This window comes from Etheostoma cragini, chromosome 6 (assembly GCF_013103735.1).
Source record: "Etheostoma cragini isolate CJK2018 chromosome 6, CSU_Ecrag_1.0, whole genome shotgun sequence".
NCBI classification, from domain to species: domain Eukaryota; kingdom Metazoa; phylum Chordata; class Actinopteri; order Perciformes; family Percidae; genus Etheostoma; species Etheostoma cragini.
Window position 1 is genome coordinate 1,739,872 of NC_048412.1, and position 17,774 is coordinate 1,757,645.

At 39.4% G+C, this 17,774-nt stretch overlaps 2 protein-coding genes across 4 annotated transcripts in view; both read left to right on the forward strand.

Moving 5' to 3' along the window:
* The first annotated feature begins 1,726 nt into the window (after window positions 1–1,726).
* On the forward strand, window positions 1,727–13,096 carry ttk (ttk protein kinase). Of its 2 annotated transcripts, none has more exons than XM_034874908.1 (25): window positions 1,727–1,845; window positions 2,573–2,660; window positions 2,741–2,963; window positions 3,124–3,230; window positions 3,317–3,460; window positions 3,616–3,730; window positions 3,818–3,899; window positions 4,707–4,822; window positions 5,513–5,591; window positions 5,724–5,808; window positions 5,936–6,158; window positions 7,059–7,165; window positions 7,385–7,528; window positions 7,599–7,783; window positions 8,045–8,190; window positions 8,409–8,535; window positions 9,078–9,161; window positions 9,522–9,679; window positions 9,760–9,911; window positions 10,010–10,134; window positions 10,612–10,686; window positions 10,774–10,950; window positions 11,877–11,973; window positions 12,860–12,945; window positions 13,020–13,096. In XM_034874908.1, exons 2-25 carry the CDS (start codon window positions 2,573–2,575, stop codon window positions 13,086–13,088), a joined length of 2,994 nt encoding a protein of 997 aa, XP_034730799.1. In that variant the 5' UTR covers window positions 1,727–1,845; the 3' UTR covers window positions 13,089–13,096. The 2 variants fall into 2 exon arrangements, with proteins under 2 accessions (XP_034730799.1, XP_034730800.1); XM_034874909.1 differs by having other exon boundaries at window positions 7,611–7,783.
* Window positions 13,097–15,188: 2,092 nt separating this feature from the next.
* Window positions 15,189–17,774, forward strand: part of bckdhb (branched chain keto acid dehydrogenase E1 subunit beta) — a 61,657-nt gene continuing 59,071 nt past the window's right edge. For both annotated transcript variants that reach the window (XR_004657017.1, XM_034874445.1), the window contains exons 1-2: window positions 15,189–15,454; window positions 17,421–17,498. Coding sequence is in view for 1 of the 2 variants with exons in the window: in XM_034874445.1 (XP_034730336.1) it covers window positions 15,259–15,454; window positions 17,421–17,498 (274 nt within the window). In the remaining variant the exon portion in view is untranslated. The remainder of the gene's footprint in view (window positions 15,455–17,420; window positions 17,499–17,774) is intronic.

Consider the following 17,774-nt stretch of genomic DNA (forward strand, 5'->3'; position numbering starts at 1 on the left):
AAATAAATGGTAGAAACATTCAGCTTTACTCCAAAGTCCTACGATTGCTTCCCAAACTAGACAGAGACACTTTAGGTGAACAGCTACATTAAAATCTGTCTAACAACGTCATCACAATCTCCACAATTGTATACAAATTAGGCGTTAATTACTAATTTAAATGCACTAATATGCATACATCTGACAATGCCCAATTACTGATTTAGGAGTTTTCCCCCTTTAATGTTAGATGTAAGTAAAAAGATGCATTTAGAAGAAAATCTAGATGTGTGTTTTGGAAGTTTAATTTCCACAAGGGTTCACCCTTTCAGAAGACATGAAAGCAAAATAGACCAAAATCTCTAAATTGACAACAATATGTAAAGGTCTCCTGCATTGACCCTCAGAGACCTGAGGTTGTTTTTACAGTTCATTGTCCGGCTGGTTTAATTTTCTAAAAAAGCTTGTAAAACATCAACCCTGCTGTCTATATTCAAGATATGAAGATCATTTTTTCAGGACATACACTTCGTGTTCGAAGACTTGAGCTGCAGTCAGGTCACTTGAATGTTAAAAATGGTTGTAGGACCTTAAAGACAAATAAATAAATACAAGGGAACCTTCCAGATATGTTTTGATATCACACACAGAGCAGTACAATCCAAACCAGTCTCCTCTAAAACACTTCTCACATGTCTTGGGAGTCACAAAGTGAAGAAATAAACATTACAACTTACACAGTTTACAAACGCAAACATTTTCTAAAAAAAAGTCCAGATGCTTTTGCCCTTATGACGTTTACTTATGCTAATAATCAACATAATAATGTCATATTCATTGATATTACGCCCACAGCAATACTACACAAGCATTTGTGTGTCTAAAACAGTTCTCCTATATGCAAAAATAAACATAAGAAACAATATAACTCATGTAAAGCACAAACTAGTTACATTTCTTCAAAAAAGGCCCAAATATATGTCAGATCTCAAATCGGGGACGCCGTTTTCCTCTGTTAAACGGAAGTTATCTATCTTGTCCACCATATAATATCTTTGATCACATTAGACTAGTTTGACTTGGAGGATTAATATCTTTTCTCATTTAAGACTCTGGAGGATTAACATCTTTTCCCACTCTAGACTCTCTAGACACATAAATATTTGTGTAAATGAATATATATAAATCCATACATATATATGGTATGGACAACCATGTACACCTTAAAGACACAAAGCTATGCAGTTTCCGCGTAAGTCTGAATAAATATGAGTCTATGGACACAATCGCTGGACGAGAATTTAGGAACCCTATATGGCCACGCCAAGACCCGCCCTTCAATAACAGCTCCATTGGTTGGGTTCAGGCATTGTCTTGGAGCGGATAGACGATTGGACAGGGGATAGAACTTTTACGTGTAGGCATGGACGCCTGGCCAATAGTAGCGTGTGAATGCTATTGAAGGGCGGGTCTTGGCCATAGTGGGATGTTATCTAGGGCACTAAATTGGTGAGGGCAGCCCTTGGATAATGTTTCAGAAAACACACAAAAAGCTATTGTGGAATAGTTAAACAAGAAACGAGACTTTTTTAGGCGTTTTTGTTTAAATAATATTAATGATATAATTAAATTAATACTTCATTTATAAAGCTGTAAAGTAGTCCAGGTGCAATATATCACGCTGCACACTTCGGCACAGTGGTAGCTAGGTGGCGGTGTGGGTTTTATGAGTAACGAGAAGAAGAAGAACAACTATCCAATCAACAAACGACTGAAGACGGAAGTGGCATATTTGAAAACTGGCCGTTGAGGGGAGCCTTTTTCATCCTTCATAAGAGAAACAGGATTATTCACAGGGTAAACACGGTGAGATGCACTTGAATTGTAATATATATATTTTAAAGTTAATGAAGATGCCTTTATACGCGTTTAACTTCTTCTGAGTTAGCGTCACCCAAAGCCACACCAAGTCTCTAACCTGGTTTATCGTTAACAACAGTTAGCCAACGTTAGCTAGCTAGCTAGCTAACTCACCCGGGGATTGCGTGTTTACTCAGAATGAAGGTACGATGAATTATTTTTGTAGAAGTAGAAGGGTGTCCAATAATCAGTTTCGAAATCAGTTGAACTCAAATTTTACACACCGGGTATTTTCAAAAAAATGAAATTAGTTATTAATAAACAATGAACTATGCACAGAGCAGTACGTCATTGATGTAACATTAACGTTACAATTGTATTTTTATGTGTCAGCACACCCTCGCTGATAGGTTAAATGCAACTTATAACGTTACCGGAGTGTCTTGTAAGGGTGATAAAATGTCTGACGTCCTGTGTATTAACGTTAGATTATGCCCATTTGTTATATCATATATCATATATCAGGTTATCTAGCTGTTATATTTATTCAAGAGACCAGGCATAACCATTTAGGGCATGTACAGGTATTGAGCATGTGTGTGTAATTCAGGCCTGTGTGTAATAACAACAGAGTGAAAACAATGTAATTTCCCCTTGTGGGGTTAATAAAGTATGCCTCATTATTTTTTATCTGGGCGAATGTTATGTTTCTAACATTACTCCTCAATTTCAGATGGAGGAAGAGGAGCACACAGACAGGAAGCAGCAGCTTGCAATGCTTTTTAAAAAGATCAACAAAATTAAAGAGGGTCTCAATGAAGGTAATGTAATGTCCTGAAATATCAGCATCCATATGTGCATACTTCCTAAAGTCATCACAACACCTTTGCATGTCTTGCAGATACCACGGACAAGCTCAACAAGGTTATCGACTCAAACTCACCTGAATCATGCCTCTCACATTTGACAGACCTGGAGAAGAAAGGGGACCCCCACTTGGATCGTTACCACCTAACTAGACTTATTGACTTTTACACCCGAGTGTTCTCCAGTATGCCACTGGGAAAATATTGTCAGAATGAGAGCTATGCTAGGATGTTGGTCAGATTTGCAGAGCTTAAAGCGTGAGTAACCAAGGTTGTAACTTGTAGATCAAAGACCTTGTCTTCTTCATAGATGTACTTTGTTTATCACTAGATTGAATAGGCCAGATTATGAAATGCATTTTAAAAAAAAAACAGCATGGTGGACATCTACTCTATTTTTCTGTGTTTCATTAAATAGAATTCAAGATGTCAATGAGGCGGAAGCCAACTTTAACTTGGCAAGATCCCACAGCCAGAACTTTGCATTTGTTCACATTGCTCATGCACAGTTTGAACATTCTCAAGGTAGGTTTGTCTGTTGTTCTTGTACATATAAGCACATTCTCATGTCATGTAGTCGGGTATTTTAGTGTGTTATATTATCTCCCTAGGCAACACAAAGCGAGGAATTTATATATTGCAGAATGCTGTTGCACTGGGTGCCAAACCAAAGGAATTGCTGGAAGCCGCCCTGCAAAGCATGCAGGCTGGGAAAACACAACTCTCCTGTTCCTTTGATAAAGAAAATGTGCCATGTAAGCATTTAGTCATGTTTTATTACATGGCATTGTATTGTTAGATTACTTGACTTGTGCACATCAATTTGGAAAACTGTTAAAATGCAGTCTTGTACCGTGATTTATTATTTTTAATTGCCTGGTAAGATTTGGCTGTGTTTTCTGTCTTCCAGTCTTGTCCAACAGCAATATGAACGATTCTGTCAAAAAAGGCTCCGAATTCCAAAAAGTGAGCAGAATATCAGATGGAACAGGCGAACTGCAGCTCTCCAGTATTTTTGGTCCAGGGTAAGAATAAACCAACAGCTTTGATATTTAATAATGCCTCTGTTAGTTTGGTAAATATGTCATCTTATGTTGATCTCTGTCCTGTAGAACAGAGCTCCACGGTAGACCGTCAGACGAACATCTACCCGGCTGGAGATCTGGATCTCATCGCAAGAGAGCCGTGGGCATGGTGAGTTGCTTTTCATCCTAAGTTTTTATTGTTTTTTCATGTGAGAAAAACACCACGTCTAACATGTGACGGCACTAAACGCCTACTATACAGCAATCTGGGCAAGAAAGACAATAAGAATAATAACAATTTAAATTCACAACTAAAACACGTACACTGAAATAATTAGTAGTAAAATAGGGGGGAAAAATGGGGTTGGGGGTTGTTGGCTGAGATTGAATTAGTTTGAAATTATTAATTTGGGCAGCTCAATTCAGAAAATGTCACAATTCAAAAACAAATCTCAATTTAACGATTTACAGTATGTAAATGTATTTGCTTTTCCCATGTGGGAGTATGCACACCATTACCAAAAAACAAAAACAAATCCAATTGGAATCTGTAAAGCTTGAATCGTGATGTGAATTTTTATTCATTTTTTGTACAGCCCTATTAATTATGGGGAATTATTCAGGTGAAATTGAATAAAATGCAGGAAATGAGACCTGACCTGGTAGAACTTATCCCTACCATCATTCAGTCTTGCAATAAGATCTTCAAGTGTGCTTGTCATTAATGTCCAGTCTGCAAAAGTAGGCCTTACTGGGCTTTTCCAGTGTCTAGAATGATTAGTATTGCAGGGATAAACCCAGCCAGTGTCAGAAATCTGTTGTGGCAGAAGGGTCCTATCTTTAAGTAGACTCTGCTGGGTAGAGCATGTCATCCTACTTGAATTTTCACTTAACATGATCTTTTTTTTTTTGTCTTTCAATGATTGAATGGAAATAATGGCCAACTAGTTGTTGACGTTTTGGTTGTGTATTCCAGCCAGGGAGAGTTCCCGTAGTCCCTTTCTCTATCCCAGAAAAATATGATGATGACGGCTACGTTCATGGGAAGCCCCCAAAGAGAAGTGATCCATCAACCCTCACCAGTTTGTCCAGGTAGTTTATTATTTATACCAACGTGCATTTCCAAATAAATTAATTATTTTGTGATGCAAGCCTAATAAAACAATTGAAAGGTGAGTATTTTGTCCTCCTCGGCTTGCACATTTGAAATGCGCTATTATTTCACATTGTTTGGGTTGTTGAAGTGCAACCTCCTTTTACCATTATGAATTATTTACAAATGTGTGTTAATTTGAATGATGTCTTTAGGGAAATTGTATGACTCATCATGAATATCATATTTATCTATGTTGCTAATAAATATGATGTTTATGATAGAATGACAGCTTGAGATTACTTTTACTGTCTTCCTACTTGGAACAGCCAAGGTTTTTTTTTAACATTAATATGCGTTCCCCCCAGTCTGCCTATGGCCCCCCCCTCTGGCTAGATATGGAGATAGTTATAAACCGAGTCCTGTGTATCGTAAATGTGTTGCTTCAAAGCTAATAAAGACTATCAGCTCCACACAACTCTCTCTGGATTAATCACTGTGACTGTGTTCAGAAACTGGTGTTTCTGAATCCTGTGTCCTCCTGGGTTAATAGAAACTGGGTGGGGGTGCGCCGTGACGGAAGTCTTGTTTCATGTTGAAGAACGGACAGTTTTGTTATTACTTTGACATCTTCATGGGGGCAATAGAAGCTACCCACTATAGCGTTAATTTGTTTAATTTTGTCTCAGGCAAAGATCTGGTTCGAACGTGAACCCGGTGTTTGGCCTATTGTCCACGAGGAAAAATGCTGTCGATGGAGATCTTCAAGTGAGTATAGATGGGCTACAGTAGTTTGGGTCAACTCTGGTTTTCATTATTAGTGCTCTGCTAAGCAAAGATGTTCAGCTTGGGTCATAACAAGAGATGTACAATTTGTCTCTTCTATTGCTGTGTTCTCAGCCACCTGCTGTCAGCCCAGAGTATTGCCCTTGGGAGGACCTGGCAGCTGGAGACTGTGACACAAAAGACGCCTCCAGAATGGAAGGTACTATGTAACCATGACAATATGCTACCGTGCATGCTTTGCAGTTTGAGTAAGCCATACAACATGCAGAGCGCTGTCAACAATCTGCATTTAGTAAATTGATGACATTGATTTTTTTCCCTGGCAGATCCAACGTACATCTTCGACCAGGTCGTCAATACAAACTCCCCTGAGTCGTGTTGGACATATCTGGTGAACCTGGAGAAAAGAGGCAACCCTCACACAGACATCAACCTCCTCAATAAGCTCAAGGACTGCTACTCTAGAATCTTCTCCAGGCTGCCAATAAGGCAATTCAGCAAAAACGCCAGCTATGCCAGAATACTGGTCCGATATGCAGAACTCAAGGGGTGAGTGTGGCTAAAATACTGTACGTACTTCTCTTGGGACGTTGTGGTTTCCACAGCATTAACTCCATTAGTGTGTATTTATACTGAAAAATAATACATGACATGATAAAATGTTTATCCCATTAAGTCGTATTATTTTTCAGTCTTTTTACAGGAAGCTCAGCTTCTACTTTTTGAAATTATATTTAAGATTACACACTGGAAGATTTAAGCAACCTTTTTTATTTGTATCCATAAGACATGACGTGATTAATGAAGCATATGATTATATTATTTCACTGTGAATCCCGTTGGAAATGTTGTCATCCTACAATTAAATGGAGAGAATCCAGACAATAGAAATGCGTTATTGCCCAGGCGTGGTGTGGTGCTAGTGAAATAGACAGGATTATAATCAATATTGTGATATGAGACTAGCTATCGTCTTAGAGTTTGGATATGGTAACAGGGCATAAGTCTTGTCTTTTCCTGGTTTTAAAGGCTGCCTTACAGTAAAGTGATGTCATTTGTTTACTTACCAGACTGTTCTAGCTGTTTTATTATTTGCCTTTACACACTTAGTCATTATATCCACATTACAGGTGATTATTTATCAAAATTCTCATTGTGTAGATATTTTGTAAAGCACCTATCGTCAACACTTTAAAATCGTTGCGGTATCGATATCGAGGTAATTGTATACAAATATCGTGATATTTGATTTTCTCCTACTTCTGTATGACATTTATAAATGATGACAACCGACATCAGCCTGTGTCTTTCTGTTCATGCTCTGTAAGGTTAAAATCCGTGCATACCGCCCTTAAAAAAGCCCATTGTTGGCAATGTTTGACAACAGTTTTTGTTGGGTTGTTTTAAATACAACCACATTTCTTTCTTTCTTTCTTTGTTCTTTTAAAGGATCGAAGACCCAGATGAGGCCAAAGACTACTTTATAGTTGCCGGATCTAACTGTAAAGGCTTTGCCTTTGTCCACGTAGCACATGCCCAGTTTGAGGTTTCACAAGGTAGGAATGACTTTGTATTGGTTTTCGTTTCCAGAAATCTTATATACTGTATGTAGACAGATGAAAACATTCATACTAAGTCATATTTAGAGATGTGTCTGTGTCCTTAAGCACTGACAACCTCAGACTTTATTTTTTATACACCGGTTGGTAAGACAAGAATTTGCTTCACCATCTAAACATTGTGAAATTACAATTTTTTCTCTCTTCCTTTTCAAGGTAATGTGAACAAAGCGACTTCAATTCTGCTCAAAGCCCAGGCATTAAATTCCAAGCCAGCAGAGCTCCTGGAGGTAGCCATGCGGAAGCTGAGAGCTGGGGAGAAACAGCTTGTGCCCCCCACGGAGGAGGAACCTCCCACAGGTACAGATGCATTGTTAAAGTCAAAGCAGTTGGACACAGCTTGTGACTAAAGTCTTTCTAACTTCTACTGTTTTTCTCGCAGATTTGCAAACAGGTTTTCCAGTAAGTGTGTCTGCTTATGGGAGAAACCAGGATCTTCAGCCTCCTGGTCGTGTCCCCGTGAGGCGGTCTGTGGAACAGCCTAAACCTGCCAGCAAGGAGCCCTTATCGGAGTGGAAAATGCCAACGCCTGTCTACCGCAATGTTTCCCCAGAGGTCTGATGGCATTCTATGTCCGTACTACTCTTTACTGTGCAAAGCATTTAAAGCAAATGGTTGAAATGTTTTAAAACCAAATATTGTAATGTTTTTAAAGAACGTTAAAGTGCTCCTGTTATGCTTTTTGGTGTTTCCTTTCCTTTATTTTGTATAATATCTCTTTTTTGTTCATGTTATAGGTTTACAAAGTGACAAAGCCCAAAGCCCCCCCCCCCACCCAGTGCTGGTCAAGTCATTCAACATTTCTTTTCTTCCTAGGATAAACGCACGACACCTCCTGAGCCCAGACCTGTTCCTCGTCTGCTTGAGTCACTTCCCACTTCATCCCTCCATCCTCCCTCAAGACTGAACTCACAAACGGTGTGTCAGACACCCGTCAGCTCCAGAAACCCCTGTGCCAACAGGTATGATCTTGACTTGGGTGTCTGTCCGCTAGTCTGGAACATAATCTGTAGCACGTATAGGTACCATGTTAAACAATGTACGTGTGTTATATGCTTTGTGTGTCTGTTGTGCGAAGGGATTGCAGCATACAGTGGGCTTCCCATGTCTCTTTATCTACTTCTTTGGACCATCATACAAGTTGTCCAGTCCCATTGTTCTCCATCTTTCTCTCCCTCAGCTTTATTACTCCTGTTGTTAAGCGAGGCCCTGAAGTGTCTTCCTCTGCAGTGGCAGCACACAGAGCTGGACCCTTTCAACAGCCATGCACACCACTGAACCACACACCATGTTTCCAAACTCCACAGGTACAGCATGTTATGTCCTCCCTCTGCTGTTATCCTATACCATAAACCAGATTTTTAGACTCAAAAGGACACAAAACAACGGTCTTAGGCAGTTTTTTTTCTTACTGATGTTAGCCATGTTGCAGAGGTGAAAGGAGGAGGTTTTAATGACATGAATGATGTGGGGCAACCTCTGTCTTTGCATTTTTATTTTAATGAGTCGGTTTTAATAAAAGGGTGCTTGTGACTAGGTATTCCTGACCAAAGACCCCAATTTCAATAGTGAAACGATATTGAATGGTTGACTATTGGTGCTTTAACAAAATGTTATTTACACTTACAGAGAGATGAAGCATATTGTGCATCGCCATTCAGCCCACAAATACCAAGATATGATTGTTGGTCCATATAGCCCAGCCCTAATAACAGGACATGTAGAGAGCAACATAACTTGTCTTGCAGTCTAAAATGCTGAAAGGCCCTTTTTCTGTCTGGACTGACCTACACAAGGAATCCTTTTAAACTGTGATGACATGGTATACTTTTGTTTAATCTCATTTCAGGCGTCGTTGTCAAACGAAACCATCACCATTAAAGGCAAGCAGTTCTTCATACTGAAGATGATTGGACGGGGTGGATCCAGCAAGGTAAAACTAATCATTAATAGAGAATTTATATTAGTTATAATAGCTATACACGTTGCAATTACTATTTTTTTTTTTTTTTTGTGCCACCACAATTTAGTCAGTTAGACATTTTAAATTGTAAATAGTACAGGAGCTAGGGATGCTCCGATATGAACATTATGGTCCCATACTGATGATAAATATTAACATTGTTGTTATGAGTAATAACCGATCGTTGCCATGCCAATGTGATCTGTATAACACCATATTCTATAAAACACATTTTGTAAATACTGAATGTCTTTCTTTAGTAGCCCATAGATGATGGATTAGGGGCTAGATGACGCAGTCTGATTACTCTGTGTTTTCTGTTTGTTTCAGGTCTACCAGGTCCTCGATCACAAAAAGCAGCTGTTTGCTGTGAAATACGTGGACCTGGAGGAGGCAGATGCTCAGACAGTAGAGAGTTATAAAAATGAGATTCAACATCTGAACCACCTGCAGCAGTACAGCGATCAAATTATCAAGCTCTATGACTAGTAAGTACATGGCCTAGGAGACAAAAAGACAATGTACCAATGCATTGTAATAACAAATACCATGACTGTTGTGTTTGCAGTGAAATAACCACCAGCTACATCTACATGCTGATGGAGTGTGGAAACCTGGATCTGAACACATGGTTGAGAAACCGCAAAACTGTGAATCCACATGAAAGGATGTTCTACTGGAAGAACATGCTGGAGGCCGTCCACACCATCCACAAACATGGTTCTCTTTCTTTATAGCTCTCACTAATGTTCCTAGGGTTTACTAAATGGCACACAAAAATGATGTTCATGTATATGTCCTTTGTGTCTTCTACGCAGGAATTGTCCACAGTGACTTGAAGCCAGCCAATTTTGTCATAGTGAATGCTTCACTGAAGTTGATTGACTTTGGCATCGCAAACAGTATCCAACCAGATGTAACGAGCATTGTGAAGGACTCGCAGGTAAGATGTATGTTATACACTAAAGGAACACATTAAGTATCTTACATGTATAGTTAATGTGTTGCCCTGGTGATGGGGTTGTACTTGGAAACAAATCCCGGTGTAAATACACTTGAGATGCATTGATAATCCGATCATCTACACTAGCTGTGAACACACTATGTAAGTTGTCGATACTAATACTGTATCCATACAGCAGGGATGTATACCATCACATTGAAAAGTAACTACATTTACATACTGTGATTTAAATCTTGAGCCTAAAAATCAATATTGAACGTGACATTTTCTGAATGAGCCCTACTAGGCACTCCCATGGATGTGCAGCAACCAAATTAGAGGTTTCAGATATATGAGTATATAAGTCGATATAAGTCGGTGGAAAGATTTACTGTTAACATGATTGGCTGCATCAGATCTGCACTCCAGGTGGGAGGGGCTCTACTCATGTAATGCACGGTTGTTTGTCACACACAGGTTGGAACATTGAACTATATGCCCCCCGAAGCCATCCGAGACCCTTCATCCAAGGCAGGGAAAGCAAACTCAAAGGTACTTCTAGCAAAAAGTCAATTAAACAATGCAAGCAATCGTTTCTGATTGCAAAGTGGTTTAAACATGTTTTTTCTTTTTTCCCAGATCAGTCCCAAAGGTGACGTGTGGTCTCTTGGATGTATCCTGTACTGCATGACTTACGGTAAAACTCCATTCCAAAGCATCACCAATCAGATTGCCAAGATGCACGCCATCATCGACACTTCCCATAGGATAGAATTCCCTGACATCTCGGAGAGAGATTTGCTGGATGTGTTGAAGGTGAGAGGCCACGACTAAACCACATCGTTGTGATATAAACGCAAGGCTCTCTGTGCCCCGAGGCCTAAAGACCATTTGGAATGGACTCTGTTTCTAAAAAGTTCACATCTTAGTTGACCTCTTAAACACACATGCACATACTGTATGTACAATACACTACATGGTAGGGAAGGGGGGGGGTATTGCGATATTTTCAGTGGCAATACTGTATCAATACACAGGCGCCAAGTATCAATCTTTTATTATATATTATACATGTGTTTGTCCCATTTTTCAGCAATAGAATTGAAGTGATATGAACAAACAGAGACATGTATCTTTTGAGATTTTGACAAAGTTTCCTTTTGGGGACATCGGGGAAAAATTAGACGTTGGGGAAAAAGGTTATAAATTGCAATGTATCGCAGAATATTGCAACATGTTTAAAATTGCAATAATATCATATCGTGGCATAAGTACAGTGATGATATTGTATCGGGATTCCCAGCCCTAGTATTTAAACCAATTTAAAGTGAAAGTCGCAAATATGTCATTGGTGTGTACAGTTGCGCGCGCATGCGGATGGCAGAAAAAAGAACACCAGTGAAAAAGGAATTTCCTGATTTTCGGGGACGGCTGGCTAGTTGGCTCATTCCACAGTGCTTTAAAGCTACACTGGTTACAGGGGTGTGCTAGGAAGGGTTCGACAATACTTTAACACTTTCCACCTGGCCACCGTCAGCTTAGCAACCAGTGGCGGCGATTGCCAATATATCCTACAACTCCCCCCAATTCCTCTCTCGTCAGCTGGGAGATGTTTGAGGGGCTAGTTTTGATTTTGTTCCACAAGACATTTTTAGTCCAATAAACAAACTCACTGTTGTTGTCAGATGTTGTTGAAGTAATATAAAATACTATAAGCTGTTTTTATTGTCCGGCTGTTCCAGAGGTGCTTGGTACGAAATCCCAGAGAACGCATCTCCATTGCAGAGCTGCTGGCGCATCCATACCTGCAGCTGAAGCCACAAGTATCGCCTGCAACAGGTACACAAATCAGTGTTTAGACTTGGAAGCCACCTTTGCTGTTAGCCATGTGACACTGACCTGTACACACATAATCTGCAGCGTAATCCTCACCAACACAAGCGTGTATGTATTGTCTTTCTGTTTTAAATGACTGATAAATAATTAAAAGTATCCTCAACCAGCTAGCTGCGGTGCTAACCAGCGGCTTCTGCTAACAGGTGAACCTGATGATGACCCACATAACTATCATCGGTTTTTCACTGACCTACATATTCGAAAAAGAAAGCTCTTCTCTTGTTCTTAACACACAAAAATATTAAATCAAAGATGACATGGCATGGAAACTATCTTCAAAAGGCCAAAAAAACCTGAGTCAAACGCGGGTCTGCATAGTCCTACTTACCAGCCAACCAGCTAGCTATCCAGTCGGCTAGCTGCAGCTAGCTTTGGACTGCTCGCTAGCTGCATCCCATCGCATCAAATCTTAACATATGCTACTTGTTATATGAATCTTTACTTAGGTAAAGAATAGATGTTAATACATAATAAACCCTAGATTGATGTCTTGTCTTTTTCGTTATGAGGTACCTGCCCCCGCCGTTAGCGTAGCATTGCGTGCTGCAGTTTATTTAGTGTTATGTATTTTAAACTGATTGAAACTAATAAAAGCTTGTGCTTCTGTCCGTCATGGCGTGGTCGTGGTCACGTGTTTGCAAAGAGTCTATATCTACATTAAGATTATTTATCTTAAATCTCATTTTGAAGCTATTTTGTTAAAGCACCAATTGTCAACCCTAGAATATTGCCGCAATATCAACATTGATATATTAGGACGGGATTATCGCGGTATCTGATTTTCTCCATATGGCCCAGCCCTGACCTGTACTCATTTCATCTGTTTCAGAATGTCCAAGTAGCCGTGATCTCCAGAAGATCCTAAATGACCTCGCAGCCCTCCAGTCTCCCAACAGCATCATTAGAGCTGCTAATGTAAGACTTACTATTTTAGGACTTTACACTTTGTCTCCATGCATTTCTTAAATAACAACTCTGATTTCCCACAGAATCTGGCCAAAATGTGCAGCAGCGGCAGGAAGTTGGATGTAGCAGAATGTGCAAAGTCATCAACCTAACTATCCTGGACAACTGTGATGTCAATATTCCTTTTAATTACTCTTTTTTTAGACCCCACTTACGCACAGTAACAATACTTTCTTTAAGATGTAGAACTAACAAATGTTTTTTTTCCTTTAAATCATTATTTCTTCATTTTTACATGTGTTCTATAATAAGTGAAAGCATACATAGTCAAATAAATATACTGTATCCTAAAGGGCTGTTGTTTGTTTTGTCTCAGCCGAAACAAAAGATAAATGTACCTGACAAGGTGTGCTATTTTAACACATTTTGTGTGAAAAAAATTAGCAGTGTATGTTAAATTTTTGGGGCATTTTTTGACAAGACAGCAGAAGATGTGAAGGGGGTGGGGGGGGGGATATGATATGCAGCAAAGGGCGGTAGGTCGGAGTTGAACCCTGGCCCGCTGTGTCAAGGAGTAAACCTCTTAGTGTGCGCCTACTCTACCAACTGATCTATCTGGGCACCCCGGTATATGTTAAATTAATCAAAATATGCACAAAATGAAAATGGGAGAAACAACTAGGAAAAACATGGTTGGGATAATTTGCTCCAACTTATTTTAAATTGCCAATATGTTAATGCGTGCATGAGGAGAGAGTGAGACAGCAAGGAGAGGATATACTCATGAAGTACTAATTAAAACATGAATCCCTGATGACAATTAGTCTCCATTGATAGTAATACAAAAAGGAGTTGATTTTTTTCACAGCATCATCGAATTCTCCATTTTTACAATTAACACAACGCTGCTCATGCTAGAAGATGGCTGCTTATAGAAATTGCCCTGGTCACATGGGAAAGGTAACTACATTTACGTACTGTGAATCCAATCTTGAGCCTAAAAATCAATGCTAAACTTGATATTTTCTGAATCGTGAGCCCTACCAGGCATTCTCATGAAGATGCAGCAACCAAAATAGGTTTCAAATGTATGCAAATCTGTGGAAAGATTTACTGTAAACATAATTAGCTGCATCAGGCACTCCAGGTGCTTCTTATAGAAATGTGCAAAGTGCAATCATCAATCATAAACTGAGGGGTAGTGACATCTACTGGAGAGCTACTTTGGACAGTATTTTTTTATTAAGAAACTAAGTTGTGAATCACTTTGTCTATTTGTAGTTTTCACATTATGGAATTAAGTGGAGAACGACACCATGTCATGGCAAGTGTGTGTTACTAAATCTTATTTTAATAAAATATCGATTTGCAGTGAGAAAACTAAAATCCAGTTTTTTTTCCCCAACAGGAAGATTCAGTTATTGCTATATTTACTAAGACAATTCATATGGTTTATACATATTTGATGGTGGCCACGCTTCTTAGCAAAACAATTACGGAAACCGTATTTTCAAATTAGGTGACTTCACATATGCTATAAGAATTATTTGATGTGTAATATAATGTAAATTCTTTTATACATTTACAGATTTTTACTTGGCATATCAAATGTGTACAGTGATTGCTGACATACGAGCCTGGTTTTTATACCGATATGGAACTGTGTGTCTGAATCTGAAATTAAATGAAAAAAATGTCCATGGTTGTTACTCCCCGATGTGAGTCGACTGCAGATTTAAGTCGCGCATGCTCAGATGTAAACAGATTGGGCATTGGGCCGTCTGTACCACGCACACACACCGCCCTCCTACTCGACCAATCACAACCTTTTTGCTCATGGTGGCGGCATGGAGAATAACAAAACAGGAGTTCTCACTTCGCCACTACCACAGAGAGCCAAAGTTCCTTTCCCTTCTTAAACGTGCCTCTATTTTACTCTCTCGACGTTCCTTTTATAAGATAAAGCTTAAAATGTTTTTATTACCATGTTCTAAAAGAAATGGATATCTAATAATAATCTACTAATAACATAAAGACATGTTAAATATATATTTTTCGAAAGCCTACGGGATAGTATTGTTGAATACTAACAAAATGCTGAAATATAATTAGCCAATACATTCATACACTTATAGTTTATTGTATGAAATCCCAGTATCAGGTGTTTAATAAACACGGATGAAAGAGGCCTAATAATACCAAAATGTAACCCAGACATTTGTTAATAGATATCTGTATCTTGTTCCCTCTACAGAGTGACCTGTTCAGTTTTTATAGACAGTCTTTGCACGTTGCCCTTCCTGTTCAGTCATAACAACAGTGATGGCGGCCGCGGCACGGTTCTTCATCCGAGGTGCACCCTTGAAAGTCCCCGTCTCCGGTGTTGGCTGCGGGGCTCAGAGCTGTTTCGAGGCAACTCTGCTGAAATTGTCTCCGAGCTCCAACTCGCGTACAAAAACACAACGAAGACATGCCTCGCACTTTACCTTCCAGCCTGACCCCGAACCGACACAATATGGTAAGTGGCTGGCTAGCCGGCTGGCTAATCTAAACGTTAGCTAGCTAGCTACATTTACAACCTATGTAGCTAGAACTGGAAGTCTCCCAGTTTAGCGTTAGCTGTAAAAAGACAACAAGTGACTTGGCATTGCAAACAGTTTATGGTTAGAAGATATGAATGGGTTTTATTTGCGAAATCTCTCCAGTCAAGATTGGATACTGTAAAGTTGCAAAAAAGAAAAAAAAAATACTGTGCTTGGAATTATATTTTGTTTCTTATGAGGCTTTTCCACAAAAAGTTCAGTGACTAAGTAGAAAGTTATTTGAACCTACATCTACTCCTCCCTCAGAACCTATGAATATCCAAAGTATCGTTTATCTCAAATGTTTAACTAATAGACCCAATATGTCTCCTACTTCACTAAAATATCTATTGTCAGTGGAATTGCATTGGAATTGTCCAGTTTCTACATCAAACTTGGACTTTTATGAATATATTAGACCATAATTAGTCTTTTCTTGCCAGAACTATCTTATCTTCAATGTCTGTCAATACCACGTATCTATTCTGGGAAAGGGTAGAAACGCCACGGCTTGTTTGTAGATTTTTAAAGATATCGATAGTGTATCAACATCGTTATCTGAGACTAGATATCGTCTTAAACTGCAGATATCGTGATATTAGCATGGATGCCAGCCAGACGTAGCCCCGCCCACAACATTTGAGGTTCGGGAGGTTTGGTCTGGACCATGGACCGGTCTATGGTCTGGACTTGAGCAACTACACTCGAACCAGAGCTTTTCGGACCAATCACATTGTCAGGGCGGGCTTTATACAATGACTGACAGATTATCAACAGTAATGTTGATATGTAATGTTGGATGTCACCAAAGAGTGCTTGGTGACATCTGCCTGGAGAATGGAGCTGTGTAGTTTCCTTCATGCCGTCTGTTATAGAAGACATCGACAGCACATTTATTTTTATTTTCATTTATTTTAAAAAGAGGAACAGAGAATCGCGAAAAAGGTATTTGTCAATCAGAAAGATGTTTTTGCCGTCCTTCCTATGGGATGCTGAAAAAGTTTAATTGATCAGCTGTGACTGTGGCTAAGAGAACGGGGCACTCTGATTAGTTGTAGGTCTGTCCTTTGCTGTGATTGGTTGTAGGTCTGTCCAACTGAGTTGATAGGCATTTTCTTTCCTGGTTGGGTTGAAACACGCCTCTTTAATCCCAGCCCAACGGAGCAGGATCAGACTCAGTTTCTGACTAGAATCTGAGTACGATGACGTCAGGGTATCGTGACATGACTCAACACATATCTGCTCCGCTTTGTATGGAGGAACATTGGTATAACTATAGCTAATGCCAAACTCCACTTTAAAACATTAATGCTGCCTTAATAGGCTCACAACTACATTTTCAACTTGAATAACTGAATTTATAATGACAAATAAATGGTTTTAAAAATATATTGGGCAGTAAGTAATAATAAAGTTGCAAATAATTGTGCAGCCCTTGAGAGCACTGCATGGTGTACCAGGTGGGTGTAACAGCAGTAAAGAACGTTTGATGGGACTTTATCACATGAGTGTCAGTATGGTCTCGGAGTCCGAGTCGTCCCAAATGAGCTTTGATCTCATTGTTCATCCTACAGTTCATTTCACCAGGAAGTCGGCACCTGAATAATTGCTAACATATTTCCTGGAACAGAAAGAAACGAGCCCGGATTGAGAAACTACCAATGTCATTTGTTCATTGTCTGTAACAAAGTGTGTGTCCCAATGTGTGAAGGCTGGGAATCTGGGCCAAGTTTCCTTAACGTAGTTTCCTTCCTGCAATAACTGGTAGGGCCACTTATACATGTGTTCATCAGTGTACTGTTTCCAAATGCAAAATAATGAATTGTTGCTGGTGTCAGGTTCTTCTATAAATGTTTTTTTTTTTTTTGTTTTTGTTTTTCTTTTTTTTAATAAACCTTTTAGGTCCTACCCAGAAGATGAACTTGTTCCAGTCAGTTACAAGTGCCCTGGACAACACTCTCGCCAGTGATCCAACTGCAGGTAGGATGCTAAAACAGGAAAGGGAGTTTTAAAGGTCCCATGGCATGACAATATCACTTTTGAGGGTTTTTAACATTAATATGAGTTCCCCCAGCCTGCCTATGGCCCCCCAGTGGCTAGTAATGGTTATAGGTGTAAACCGAGCCTGCTAAGGAAAGCTTATTGTGGGAGTGGCTCTAGTGGCTGGAATTCTGATCTGAGACTTCAGATACAGTATTAGGGACCACTAAGGTCTATATAAAAGAGACTTCAGATACAGTATTAGGGGACCACTAA

Coding starts and splice junctions, on each gene's coding strand:
- ttk (XM_034874908.1), top strand. CDS start 2,573: ATGGAGGAAGAGGAGCACACAGACAGGAAGCAGCAGCTTGCAATGCTT. Junction 7,166..7,384: donor CCAGTTTGAGGTTTCACAAG/GTAGGAATGACT, acceptor TTCCTTTTCAAG/GTAATGTGAACAAAGCGACT. Junction 9,162..9,521: donor GACGGGGTGGATCCAGCAAG/GTAAAACTAATC, acceptor TGTTTGTTTCAG/GTCTACCAGGTCCTCGATCA.